We start from the raw sequence: 14,661 nt of genomic DNA, 5'->3' as shown, positions 1-14,661 counted from the left end.
GCGAGACTTCTGCCAGTCGCTTACAGAATGTATCATCTGTCTCTTCGTCCTTTTTGGGTGGTCTGTAACAGATTCCCAGCAAGATACCTGCCTCATTGGCCTTCCCTCTCATCCTTACCCATAAGCACTCTACTTGGTCTTCACAATCATTGATTTCAATGCAATCAAAACACTCCCTAACATACAGAGCCACCCCACCACCTCTCCTTCCTTGCCTATCCCTTGGCTTGGCTTATAGCCATCCATTGCAGCACTCCAGTCATGAGAAGCATCCCACCATGTTTCTGTGATGGCAACTACATCATAGCTGTCCCGCTGCACAATGGCTTCCAGCTCCTCCTGTTTGGTGCCCATGCTGCGTTCATTGGTGTAGATGCACCTGAGCTGGGCTATCGATTTCAACTCTGGCATGCCACCCCTAGGCTCAACTCTATTCTTGCATGGGTTTGTTCCTCCCCAGGTGCAGGACTTTGCACTTCCCCTTGTTGAACTTCATGAAGCTCCTGTCAGTCCATTTCACCAGGCTGTCAAGGTCGCTCTGGATGGCAGCACAACCCTCTGGCATATCAGCCACTTATTCCAGTTTTGTACCATCTGCAAAAAATCACAGCGATTCTGGCAGTGCAGTTTCTTCAATCTCTGTCACAACGCCAGCATCCTTTCACAGACAAACTATCTGCTCCCAGAAAAATGAGATGTGGCCTTTTTGCAGCTCCAGTCTTGGTCATTCCTGCAGAGAGCGCAAAGCTGGAACCTCGCAGGCATCACTGTGGAGGGGCACAAGTTAACCCTGTGGTGCCCCCAGAGGCTCTGTGAACCTGTGCAAGTGTGCACATGTGGGTTTATGTGTGTCTGTGTGCATGCATGTGCACACATACACTCCCTTTTGCTGCCAGGAGGGTGATACAGCTAAAGCCCTGGCCATATCTACATCACTGCATTTCCAGATCTGTCAACAAGCAGTTATAGTCACTCCCAATCTACCACCCCAAGTGCCCCTCACTCTCTCAAGGCCCATGGTGTGCCATTCCACACGAGCTTTATTTGAGTTGGTTTGCTGGCTTATGCTAGCCGAGAGCCCCCGAGGCTTTCTGCAGTCCACAGGTACTAGGACAGTGTTTGTGTGAAATGCCGAAAGGCTTTTGGGGGCATGCTGGCGAGGCAGAACTTGTTCTCCTGTCCCTGTCTTTCATTAACTATAGAATCAGGGACTGTTGACTGAAAGGAACAGCGCAGAAAGGGCAAACACTGGCCTTTTGTGGGTGGGGCCCAGCATGTATGGTCTGGTCTGATGGGTAGTGCTTTGCATAAAGACACTGATGACTGGCGGTACAGATACATCTGAAACAGCAGCAGGTCTGCTTGCTCTCCATGCTAGGCGGCCATATGTGGCTCAGGCCGCATCTCACCAGCAGCTGCTATGGCAGAGGCTTGGAGAAATGATGGGTGGAGCAAGCCTACTGTCACGGTTTGCATGGAGGTTGACCCAGCACCTCTAAGTCACCACTCAAACTGCTCAGGGGATGGTCTCATGGGATGGTCTCAGCGACACCAGTGCTGCTGGGGCCCGAGGGGTTCACCTTTCTCAATGGTGGAAAAGCATTTTTGCCCATGACTTGGAAGATCTTCAAACTATGTTCAAAGTGGGGGGAGAGATAACATCAGACTTACTGGCGATAAGCTATGGGAGTAGCATGGCAATGTTTGAGGGATGGTGTGCTAGTGAGGCCTTTCACTCTGCTCCATGATGTGCCAAGCACGTTTCTGCATTGCTGCAGCTGGGTGGGGGACCATCATGGGCCTCTGGTAGTACAGGCACCTGGGGGCCATGGCACAACCCACACACTTTCCCTGCCTGGGGGAAAGGCAGGACCAACAACATACACCCTGCAGCACCCATGCACCATGACCATCTTCTGTGAGACATCCTGGACCCGACGGTGCTCCTGTCACACACCCACAGCCAGGTGCTGAGTCAGCACACACGGCAGGGCACAGTGGTGCACCATGGTGTGATGCACCATGCTGCCGCACACTGCCAACAGTGAGCCCCGACAGCAGCACTGCTCCCCTGGCCTGGGCCCACACCTGCTGCAGGCTGCCCTGACTCACTGCTGCTCTCCCAGCACCACCATCATGCGGCAGCACACTGCATGAACTGTGCCTGCAGGGGCTGGGAAGACTAGGCCCAGGATACTACAAACCAGTTGGGCTGATGACAGTCCCTTCTTTCAGGGTCAGTTCCTTATGGAGGCTGCATTCTGGATGGAGACACGGCAGCTGCACAGAGCCTGGCTCAGAAGTGCCTGGACACTGCAGCCCAGCTCCTCTCTGAACCCCGGAGCTTCCTTATCCCTCTCTGTGGCTGCCTCAACATGGGTACAAACAAGCATTTACCTAGGGAAGCTGGGTGGCATGTGTATCTGGGGAAAGGGAAGGCTGGGAAAATGTATGCCCTCCTAGCACCAGTGGCCCTTCATGGCAGAGTGACAGTGAGCCATCCTCTGCAGGCTGGAGGGAAGACACAGGGCCACAGGCCTGCAGCCACCTGCCTCCAGGTCTGCCTGAGGATGACGTGACTGCAGAGATCCAGATGCGCATCCAGCAGCTCCACAGCCCAGCAGAGCCACCCTCCTCCAGAGCAGTCCAGGGCTTGCAGGAAAAGCTGCTGGCAGCCCAGAGCTGCACCATGCTCTCCTATCTCCTCCATTCCCAGCACGCCTGGCAGCCCCACCAGTCCCTGGTCAGCCAGCAAGCAGTCCCCAGGCTTCTAGCAGAACAGGGCCTCGTGCTGCTATCGGGGCTGCAGCAGGACCTACAGACACAAGGACAGGAGGCAGAAGCCATCTCTCACTTGGACAATCTTGGCCCAAGCCCTGACCCTTGCATCAGCTCCTGCTGGAGGAGCGTGGAAGTTCCCTGGCTCCACTGCACCAAGTCAGAAAGGTCCTCAAGCTGTCTGCAGAATGGCCTGAAGAGAGGGGGGCCTGCCAGTGACTCTGCAGCTCTGCTGTCCTGTGAGCACTACAGCAAGGAGCAAGGACACCTGCCATGGCTGTGGCTATGCTGCACCCCATAGGGCCACAGGTCCCAGGTAAGTGGCTGGAAACACTACAGCCGCTGCCAGGTGGCTGGAAACACTCCAGCCGCTGCCAGCTGGTATGCCTCTGCCTGGGTGTAATGGCAGGGCATCCTCTGCCTTCCAGCATCCATGCCACCTCCTGCTGCCACTGCTCCAAGGGCAGCCCCAGCAGGTCCCAAGAGCTGTCCCTCAGTACCAGCTGGGCCAGACCCCGCCACGGATATACCTCCCACTGCAGTGGAGCTCAGGTCCTGTCTCATCTCCCTGCAGTCCACTTCCAGGTGCTGCCCAGCCAGTTGCTGCCTGCTATACCACCTCTCACTCTGCCAAGCCCTGTCTGCTTCCCTCTGGCTGGATCACAGCAGTGCAGAATTAAAAAACACATTTGCTGACAGCACTGCTCCCTCTGATGCACAGTACTGGGGCTACATCTTCCTCGGACAGCTTTGTGAGCCTACAGGCCTGGCTAGCCATCAGGCTGTGCTACCTGTGGTACTGCCCTGCAAGATCTCCTCAGTGCTGTGTTCTCAGCGCCTCATGCATATTGCCAGACTGCTACCATGCCCAAAATAAAGAAGGTGGAGTCATCAGACTATGGAACTTCAGGCAGAGGGCACTCCACCAGACAAGGGCATGCGTGTGCTGGTCTCCAAGGTCAGTGACTCTAGAATGCCTGTACCCTCCCTGCTTCTGCCTGGAATCAAATGGGATGGGCTGTAGGAACCAACTGTTCCCTAGGAAGAGGCAAGTTCCAGGAAGGAAGGGATCAGGGAACATCAGGAGTGGAGAAGGAGGCTCCAGGTACAGAAATAAATCAATATATTAGTGTGTACAAAACATGCTGCTTCCTCTGTACAGTGCCCCAGCCGGGCGCAGGCTCCCCACAGGGAGTTCACACATATATAAATAAGGCCCAGACAGCTGCAAACATTATTTACAGCCCGCGGGGGGCTAGCGCCTGCTCTGGGACCAGCCCCACCAAGACCAGCTGCTATGCCCAGCCCGCGGGATCCTCCATCCCAGCCTGGACCGGCCAGGTTCATTTCATGTCCACATCAAAGTCCAGCACCAGCAGCTTGGTCTCCTCTGTGCCATTGCGGCTGCCCACTGCACACACGAGCTTGGTGTTGGAGGCGCGGATGCGCCATACTACGCCCCCACTGCCCCCACTCTCCAGTGCAACCAGGTTGCGCACAAACTCGCCCGTCTTGAGGTCCCAGAGCTTGACAGTACCATCGTCTGAGCTGGTCACCACAAACTTGGAGCTGAACTGTAGGCAGGTCACAGCACTCTGGTGCTTGCTGGGCCCTGGAAGCAGAGGGTATCTGTTAGTCCTCCTGTGCTCCCATTTCCAATCCCAGGCCCTTCAGGAGCATGCACTGCTGGGCAACATCCGCCCTGCCTCTGACATGTCTGGCAGCTAGGAGTCAACATGACCCTTCTCCAACACCCCTAGTGAGGAGAGCTGTTCCATCCTGCACTCACCCTGCAGTGTTTGCAGGCACTGGCCTGTCTTGATGTCCCAGATCTTGACTGTGGAGTCAGCATTGCCAGATACAAGTATGTTGTCACGTAACTCCATGCCACTAGTGAGCGACTGGTGCCCCATGAGGGTGTGCAGGCAGTTTCCACTCTCTACGTCCCACACTCGAATCGACGTGTCCAGAGAGCCACTCACGATGTGTGTCCCATCAAACTGCCCAGAGAGACACAGATCAGCATGGGCTGCCCAGGAAGGAGTATTCTTGACAGTCTGGTGTCGGGGCACAGTAGATTAAGTGATGTGCTCACACACCCTCTGGCTAATCAGGGTGCATGTGTGTTTGGCATTATCTTCTCTCCAGGAAACAGACACAGTGTTTGTGTTCCCACAGTGCATGCGTGTGTGGGGATCAGGGTGGAGGGGCAGAGAGTGTCTCACCTGCAGGGAACAGACATGGCCTGTGTGTCCCTGCAGCATGTGCATGGGGTGGGGAGACAGCTTCTTACTTGCAGAAGCAGACATGGCTCGTGTCCCTGCAGCACAAGTGAGAAGGAAGAGGTAGCCACGGTCTTACCTGCAAGGAGTAGACGCGGTTCGTGTGTCCCTGCAGTGTGTGAGTGCAGCTCTCGCTCTCAGGGTCCCACACTTTCACTGTGTAGTCATACGCACCGCTCACCACCTTGTGCCCGTCGTACTGCACGCAGCGCACAGCAGCCACGTGCCCCATCAGCACATGCAGACATTGCCCAGTCTCGATGTCCCAGAGGCGCAAAGTGGCATCCCGTGAGCCACTCACAACCCTGTGGGCAAGGGTGCACTTGGAGCATGATTGTGTTGACCCTAGACCTTGCCCAACTAGGATAACCCCAGATACACGGGCTTCCCTGAGGGGTAGCCACAGCTTATCCTCCCCAGGGATACATCTTCCTACACAGCATCTTTCAGCTATGGATCAGCCCAAGCCCTGACCTGTCCTATATCCCATGCCACAGGCTGGCCCAGGCCCCTAATATGTCTACACCTTCACCTGCCCCATTCCAGAGACCAGACCAGGTCCCAAGTACAGTTACGCCCGTACCTGTTCCCGTGCAAGTGCATGCAGCGCACTGTGGACGTGTGCCCATACAGCGTGTGCACACATTCGCCTGTGTCTGCATTCCACACTTTGAGTGTCCGGTCCGTGGAGCCGCTGATGACAATGCTGTCCCTCATCTGGGAAGACCACACACCCCCTGTGTGGCCAACCAGTGTCTGCACACACTGCAAAGAACAAGATATAAGACACTGGTTTGAGAAAGCTGAACAGTGAAAAAAGGAAAAGCAAAGCATAGGATTTCCTCCGGGCAAGGGACCAATAAGGCTTTTCAGGTCAACAACCCATCTCCCTGCAGACTCAGGTCCCCACCGCAGAGTCCTCTCTGTGATAATGATCACTTGCTATTCTAAACACAGTCGAGTTTCTTGCCCTTACTGGATCTCCAGGAGGGTGGTCTACACTGGCTGACTGCCAGTGAAAACACATGTGGCCAGCGCTTGCTCATTTGCTACCACTCCAACACTGATTTGTAGCTTAAGACATCTCTTCCCATGGCTCCTGCAGTCACAGGATCTATCAAATCCTCTCCCCAGCTACGCTTTGACAGAGACAAGATAAACCCACCTAAAAGGCCACTATGCCTCTCACACCTTCACCATTCCTGCAGCAAAGCACAGGATCATCAGTATGACTTTCAGCATGCCAGTGGAGCAGCCCTATGGTGCAGCTATGGAAACAGCTCACCTCCCCAGTGACAGCTGACCACACTTTGAGCGTATTGTCATCTGAGCCACTGACTATCCGGTTGCCACAGAACTGCAAGCAAGTAATGACATGGTCATCATGTCCCTTCAGCACCTGCATGGAGAAAAACATCAGTAAAGAGGGAGGTGAGGGCAGCTCACAGCCCTCAGAGCCTGCAGAACCTCATGCCTCAAAAGCAGCCTTTGAGAATGGTAGGGAAGCAGTAAGTGCTGAGAGAAGGAAGAACAGATGAGTCCTTGTAAGGCCTGCCACCTCCCTGCTGCTTCTCTGTGGGGCAGCAGCTACAGCAGGAGTTGGGGGGACATTTGGCAGCTACTGCTGGGACACAGTGGGCTACACAGAAGCTCCAAAACATGGATGGACCCTTATGGCTATTGAGGCTACACAAGCTATCGAGCTCAGAGCTGATGTTCTGTCCTAGATGAAAAACTGTTGGCCATCAGCCAGAGCACATTTAGGACCACCAGCTCCATTCTCCACATGGTAGAAGGCAGGCAGTGCACAAACAGCTGTGCTCTAGCTGTCACCTCCCCAATTCGGTGATGTGTGAAGAGGGCAGCAAAGGTGGGCAATGGCCAAGCAACATCAGCAGGCAGGCAGAGATCAGGCAGGTTTGGCAGGACCCTAGTGAATGAGGAGGCATATCAGACAGACCTGGCCAAGTCATGGGGAGGGGCGGCATGAAGGCAAGTGGCAGCTCAATGTGAAAATAAGCCCAGAGCCGCCCTTTGCAGGGAATGTACTAAGCCTCTCCTCAGCCAGGGGAAGGTACAAGGTGCACGTCCCCGCAGCAGACGTTCCTGCAGGCAGCACCCTGGGGAGCTCTGCTCATGGGGGGTGCAGAGACCAGCATGTTGGGGGTCTCAGGAAAGGGCTGCCTGGTGCCAGTTTGCTGCCAGAGGGTGCAGTCCCTGCAGTGACAGCACCGTGCAGAGCACTGCTCCTCACCCGGGTGCCGCCAAGGCAGGGGCTTGGAGAAAGGGCTGGGAACACCAGGGGCCCAGAAAAAGTCTCCAGAGGTGGAGAGCAGCAGGACTGAGACCTGAGAGACCGAGAGAAGGTGTGGCTGGGGCTCTCCTCTCCCTACCTCCTGGACCTGCAGGCAGGGACCTTGGCAGGGAAAGAACACTCAGGTGTTCTGGAACCTTGTACCAGGGACAAGGCTTGGCTGAGCCCCAGAAGGGCTGTACCTCTCCCGGGATGCCAAGCTTGGCTACAGCCCTGCCACAGGTGCTCAGAGAAGGGCCAAAGGGATAGAACCCCCTTTTCTCTGGGGTCCAGGGTGACCCTTTTTCTGCTGGCAGAATTGCAGCTCTGTACCACCCACTGTAGCAATCCCCGAGATCAGCTGTGCTGCCAGCCACAGCACATGGGAAAGCCACAAGCAAGCTGCGCTGTGGATCTGTTCTCTACAGGCAGGGACAGGAGTTGCAGGAAGCTGGAAGGATCTACAGCTTCGAGGACCTCCAAATTCAAGTATTTCTAGGTGAATGCTTCTGGCCTGTGTGTCCTGAAGACAGGCCAGACTGGTGAATCTTTTCCCGAGGCACTTTGAAAATTCTTAGCATTGTTCTCGTCCTACTGGTTATGGATATTTCTCTGCTACACCCTTCCTGTACCAGCTTCTTCTTATATATCAAAGCTCTGGAGTCTGGTTCTCAGCAAGGACTCCTGAAAGCACCCACCTTGGGGGCTTTAAGCTCCCCGCTGCGCCAATTCATGTCAATTTTGTGCTGCCGCATAAAGGCAAATTTCCAGGGGCTGTACATGAATCCAGGGCTCAGCAGGCGCCGCTTACGCAGGTTCAAAGGCTCCTCAATGCCTGTAGGAGGAAAACACAGTGGGATGCCTCACAGTAGACAGGTAGTCCATGCTCTCACCCTACTGGGTTGCTAGGATGATGCAGATCTGTGGGAGCTGTGGGCTATCCCACTGCTGATCCCAGCCACAATGTGACACATGCTGTGTAGAGGAGGGGTCTTTACCTTCTTCACGGCATTTCTCTCTCCAAAGCAGGTTATCTTCAGCCAAGACCCTCCAGTAGCGACACGTCTGGGCAGCACGGAGCAGGTCCCGAGGCTCCAGGAACGAGAGGACATAGAGTGCCAGCTGCAGGAGTGGAAGCCAAGTCACAAGGGCACAGTGGGCTCCTGTGGCTGATAACTGGTGCCCAGCACCAGGGCCAGCCTGTCCCTTGCCTCAACTCACCTCCTTTGGCAGCAGGGAAATGAAGTCTCTCTGGAACTGGGGTTCAATGACCTGCATCATGTACTTGATTTGGGAGGGTTCGCAGCGATCAATGAGCTCATCCAGAGCAAGCAGCTTCTCTGGGCCACTCCACCGCTGATGACAGGGACATCAGTCACGATGCCTGCACACACAGCAGGCCCTCACAGGCTCCCCCGTGGCTCTGCACAGTGCCTATTCCCCACCCCAGCCCTATCAGAGACACCAACTAGCACAGGCAAGACAGGGTAGCTGGGCCGCTGGAGCAGGCCAGGGCTCTGCTACCTAGATCCCAAGATACAGAGGAGCCACATGAGTCACATAAGATGGTACACAGCTGCTGCGTGATGGTGGACAAAGCAACTCCACTCCCAGGACAAAGGGGAGCAAGAGGGGGCTAACACCACTTCTGTGCTCCTTCATCCAAGGCAAAAACTCACTAAAGTTCCACCATGGGACCCAAACCCCTGCCTGTGGTGGATTGCACGCAGACAGATTCCATAGGGCTTGGCTCCCCTCCTGCCTGCTTGTCAAACCCAAAGCTCCTCAGTGCCCTCTGAGGTGAGCCCTTTGGCAAGGCTCCAGAGCCTACCTGGAAGGTGCGGAGCCAGTCCTGCAGCTCGGGAGGAGGGGCAACAGAGGGGATGCGGCGGCGCCGTGCCTGGCCTGCTTTGGCGTTGCGGAGTTCCCCAAAGGTGGTGGTGGGACTGGGCATGCAGGGAGACAGCGTCCTGGACCACAGCCGAGAAGAAACCAAAGCAAAGGTGTGATGCCAATGCTAGTCTGGGCCACACTGTGCAAATGGTTGTCAGAAGAGAGGTCCCCATAAATCACCAGCTATGGGCCTCCCACCAAGCTAACCCCCTTCCCCATCACTTCCACTGGGACCACCACTACACATGCAGTCCCCTTAGCCAGCCTGCTCTACAGAATGACAGAATCACAGACTGGTTGAGGCTGGAAGCACCTCTGGAGGTCATCTGTCAACCCCCTGCTCAAGCAGGACCGCCCAGATGTCTCTTGTATCTGTGCCAGTTTTGGCTGGGGTAGAGTTAGTTTTCTTCATAGTAGCTAGTATGGGGTTATGTTTTGGATTTGAGCTGAAAACAGTGTTAATAGCACAGGCATGTTTTAGTTACTGCTAAGCAGTGCTTACACAAAGTCAAGGCCTTTTCTGTGTCTCACACCACCCCACCACCAAGTAGGCTGAAGGTGTAGAAGAAGCTGGGAGGGGATACAGCTGGGACAGCTGACCCAAACTGGTCAAAGGGATATTCCCTACCATATGACATCATGCTCAGCATATAAAGCTGGGGAAAGAAGAAGGAAGGGGGGGACATTTGGAGTTACGGCATTTGTCTTCCCAAGTAACCTTTACATGTGATGGAGCACCGCTTGCCTAGAGATGGCTGAACACCTGCCTGCCAATGGGAAGTGGTGAATTAATTCCTTGTTTTGCTTTGGTTGCATGTGTGGCTTTTGCTTTACGTATTAAACTGTCTTCATCTCAACTCACGAGTTTTCTCACTTTTACTCTGCGGATTTTCTCCCCCATCCCACTGTGGGGAGCGCGCAAGTCGCTGTGTGGCACTTAGTTGCCCCACTTAACTGGGGTTAAACCATGACAGTGTTTCTCAAAGGACGGAGATGCCACAACCTCAGCAGAACACCTAAATGACTGAGGGATGGAACTGGTAGAAGGTCTTCCCACCCCCTGGGTCAACTCATTGCTAAGCACGCAGAGCATGCATCTTACCTGCTGTACTCAGAGCCCTTGCACAGCTTTTTACCAGGGGAAAGGGCCCTGCCATCCAGGCCGTTTTCTGACTTCCGCTTCATCTGCAAGAAGGGCAAGTTAAAGCAGGCTGGAGCAGAGGCCTCTGTGCACATTCTGGGTCACTGATTTTTTGTCAAAAGTGACAGAGTAGGAGACCCAGCCTAGCAAGTCTTCCAAGTCCACGCTGATGTTGGGGACCTGCGAGGGAAGCTGATCTAGAGTTGGCAGAAGAGTTAACTTCCATGGGAGAAATGGAACTTGGTCCTTCCAAGGGTACTATCAGACCTGATGGGGAAAAGTTAGCAAAACAGGTGCACAGGGACAAAAAACAGTGGCTGAGAAAAACTATTGGTATACTTGCTTGGCCCTTTGCTAGGCACAGTTCAACACAGAGCAGGCAGACCTGCAGCCTGAGCAGGGAGCTCAGCATGCTGAAGCCTCCTGGCAAACCAGCCCTACAGCTGGGCCGTAGAGCACACCCCACTACGCTTGACAGCTACAGGGAGAGCTGTGCTGGGATGTATGGCAGACCATACCTTGACGTGGTTGTATCAAAAGGAATCTACATCCTTCTAACTCCATACAAGAGGTTCAGGGTTATCAGGAAATGTGGGGAGAGTGAGGTGGCTACCAAACAGTGCTGGCAGTCGCCAAAAGGTCAGCATGGGGCTCTCCCAACCCAGGTAAGGAAGCTGGGTGCTCTTGCCCTCCAGTAACTGACCCAGGCACCAGCTGCAGCCCTGCGCTTAGGGCGGGCCAGGGCTTCTCACCACAATGCCCACATCCCGCAGAAACCTCCATGAGACCTTTGCTTCACACTCCCAAGCAGACTCCTGCTGCCCCAATTCAGGCTCTGCACTATGACACAGCGACCCCAGCGCAGAGCAGGGAGGCTCTAATGGGGACCGGCACAACTGGGGACTGCCAGCAGCACTTGGACAGACTGGGACAGTGCCTCCTTCCACCCCGCCCTAACAGCCAGTCAGGCCGACAGCAACTGCTGAGCACAATTTGCACTGTGGACCTCACAGCCCAGCCAACACCCAGCTGACAGTCCCGAGCTCCCTGGCTGGCCTGCAGCACTCGGGCATGTCCTGGGGGTCTGCAGCAGCAATAACAGACAGACACACCCCATGCAGCAGAACAGCAAGCGGTGGGTGCCTGTAGGGCTCTGAGGCCACTAGCTACCAAGAATGGGACTGCAGGCAACATGCCAGTGTCAGCTCCTACTGGGGAGTCACCGACCACATGGGCAGCCCCACTCTTTGGGGCAAAGCCCTTGCCTGGGGCCACGCTCCCAGCAGGCTTACCTTGGGCCGCACGTGACGGAGGAGGCCACCGTCCTCTGTCCGCTGCAGGTAGTCTATCCAGCGCTCTCCAATCGTGTAATAGAAGTAGACGTTGCTGCCATCTTCGCCTTCCTCACTGTAGCAGCTCCCTTCTTCCTCTTCTTCCTCCTCCTCTTCCTCCTGTTCCCCGCAGACTGTGGAACTGACTGGCTCCTGCGTCCCTTGGCCACTGGAGCTGTCAGCCTCCGGTCCTGATCCTGGGCTCCCTTTTCCAGAGTGCTCTGGCTCCCAGGGGCCTGAAACATCCTCCTCCTCAGCCACCACCTACAATACAGCGAGAGGCACAGTCAGGTCTGTCTGCTGCAGCTCTGCACCCCAGCTCTCAGGGTGCCCTGGAGCCCAGGCTGGGGGACATGCTAGGGAGCTGAGAGGGCTGCCAGTGAGATCAACGGCCCAAAGGATAAAAGGGCTTCTTCCTTCTGCAGTAGGAACGAGAGGGTGATAAGCAAAGAGTGGGTGATAAGCTAAGCAGAGACAAAGATAGGAAGAGGGGAGCAGACTACTGAGCCAAGGTGCTCTCTGGGGTTATGGGGCAGCTACGGCCAAGCAAGATCAGGAGACGGGTTACTTCCCAGCCCCACAAGGAAGTACAGCTGCAATGTGACCAAATTACATGCCAGCCAGCAACTCTGTGGCTAAACCGAAAACACAAACACGCAGGAGCATCAGTGGTGCTGAACAATACCAAACCTGCTAGCACCAGCTCCACCTCTGCACAGCAAGCCATCTCCCTGCTGGCAGCTGGGAACAGCCCTCTGCCCTTTGTTTGCTAAAGCAGGGAGCAGAGCTGCTGCACCTGTGGGCTGCCACGCCTGGGCAGGACCCCAGCATCAGAACGGAAGCTCATGCTGCATTTCAGCCTTCAGCATGGTGTGGAGGTCGTAAGTAGTGTGTGCCCACCTGCACCCTTCCTCCCCCAAGAAAGCAGCACTGTAATTAACACAAAAAAAAAAAGCACAGAAGCATTCAGTAATTACTTGGAGGAAGCAGAACAAAGAACAACGCCCCTGTATCACACGGGAATGAGGAACTGTTTTCCAATACACCAGTAACACCTCAATTGGCAGCCCAGGATAATTTGCAACTAAGAGTCCTAGAGACTAGTACACGGAGATCACTAGCCTACAGCAACTACTTCCAGTAAATCTTGGAGAAATTGCAAAGACTAGGAGAGTGTGAAAGTCGTGCCAAAACTGAGGCGAGCAGGAGAAAAACATGTCTTTACATTGCCTGACACAAGCAGAAGAGAGGCCGGTGCAGGATTCAACAAGATAAATGACAGGGACATGCTTTGTACCAGCTGGTAAGACTTTATGAAAGTAGGTCTTTTCAAATAAAGTTGAATTTATTCCTTAAAGTGTTACATTTGGTTAAAAAAAGCAATTACATAAATCACATCGATGAGACGTACTCATACACTTCTAAGCATTTGACCAGGGCACAGGCTTCTGATCAAACACTGGCATGCCACAGCCTCCAAACGGTGGATGGATGAGACGGCTTAGATCAAGAAAGAGCCAGTGAACAGATCTCAAAAGGTATGTGTTAATGAGAAACTGCAGGTTTTCTGCTGACGGGCCTAGTGCAGACCCATAAAGGCATGTGTGTGCATGGGAAACCACAGTTGTTAATATTTCTTTTATTCATAATATGGAAGTAGATAAAATATTTTCTGATTACATTTTAAGACTGACACTTGCGTAGGTAGCGAGGACAGGACCGTCACACGGTATGATCTGCATCACTTGGTATATTAAATGCATTTCAATACACCCAGAGGCAATGTTCCCCATCTAAAGACAGGAAGAGCAGGACCAGCTAGGCACCAGGGATTGCGCATCCTGTAAAGCAATAACTGAAAAGGATTGAGGGGTCACACTCATCACAAACTTCAGGCTCAGAAATCTCAACAGGGAAGAAGTGCAAGCAGGAAAGCAGTACTACCCCTTGTGCTGCCCTATACACTCGAGTCCTGCAATACCCAATCCACATTTTTAAACAGAATGCTTAAAACTTGAAGATATTGCTCAATCTCCTCCTCCAAGTGATTCAAAATCTGAAGAAAATATTTTGTAGTACAAGAAAATAAATGAAGAGGTGATTTGGTCATCTAGGGAAGGAAAAATCTTGCTGCTTTAAAGGTGTCCTATCAAGCACTGAAATGTTTAGTGCAGTTAGGGCTGGGTTTATTTACATTCAGAAATTAGGCCTCAGTGCACATGTGCTTAAGTGCCTAGCCCTGGACAGATTCCCCTGATCAGAGGCAGATGGGTCATCTCTTCACAACACCTGGTTACACTGGACCCTGTTTGGCAGGTGGGCTGCCATCTTACAGGGAGATTGTGGACAAGACCACTTGGCTGTTTGAAAGGGCGCAGCTTGCTTTGTTCCTGTTCCAGTGCCCAGAGCAGGTATATCTCCTCCCCTGTAAACCTCCTCTGTCCCTCTACCAGCTACCACCTCTCACAGTATGGGATACCCCTCCCTAATTCCTGCACTGCTGGTGGGAGGATCAGCTCCATACCGGTTAGGCAGGGGAACCCTACCTTTCTTTTCTTACCTGAGGCTCAGGAGCTTTACTGTCCCCCTGCAGACCAGGGCTCCCCCTCGCAGCTTCCTCACTGCTTGGCCTCCTCCTGCAAGTCATTCGCTGACTGTTCAGCTCCAATATGCGGGTGGTGATGCCTTTCACATGGAGAAGATCATCAAGTGAGTTGAAGCCCTTCAATTCCTGTGAGAAGAGAAGATTTGATATAGAGCACAGGAACTCAAGGACCAGCCTCAAAGCAGGACCAAGCTTACTCACACCCTCCTCAGACAGGCTCTCTTTCCTGGCTGGTCCAGACCTACCAGCTTACATCTCACTTCGAACCAGCAGTTCCCTTTAGGCCTATCAGGAGGGCGATACCTTTGTACTCCAAGTCCTCACTACTGCTCCCACCC

The 14,661-nt window shown here is 54.0% G+C and overlaps 1 protein-coding gene across 1 annotated transcript; it reads right to left on the bottom strand.

Moving 5' to 3' along the window:
• Positions 1-3,882: 3,882 nt before the first annotated feature.
• On the bottom strand, positions 3,883-14,365 carry LOC104624323 (F-box/WD repeat-containing protein 7-like). The gene is made up of 12 exons (XM_010291659.1): positions 14,279-14,365; positions 11,680-11,982; positions 10,349-10,431; positions 9,185-9,323; positions 8,575-8,709; positions 8,352-8,475; positions 8,052-8,188; positions 6,346-6,459; positions 5,644-5,825; positions 5,140-5,365; positions 4,568-4,778; positions 3,883-4,390 (listed from the first exon to the last, which is right to left on the bottom strand). Exons 1-12 carry the CDS (start codon positions 14,363-14,365, stop codon positions 4,122-4,124), a joined length of 2,010 nt encoding a protein of 669 aa, XP_010289961.1. The 3' UTR covers positions 3,883-4,121.
• Between the last annotated feature and the right edge of the window lie 296 nt (positions 14,366-14,661).

The sequence above is a fragment of the Phaethon lepturus genome, unplaced genomic scaffold (assembly GCF_000687285.1).
Source record: "Phaethon lepturus isolate BGI_N335 unplaced genomic scaffold, ASM68728v1 scaffold6387, whole genome shotgun sequence".
In the NCBI taxonomy this organism is placed as follows: Eukaryota; Metazoa; Chordata; class Aves; order Phaethontiformes; family Phaethontidae; genus Phaethon; species Phaethon lepturus.
This window is presented reverse-complemented; position numbering and strand designations above follow the sequence as displayed.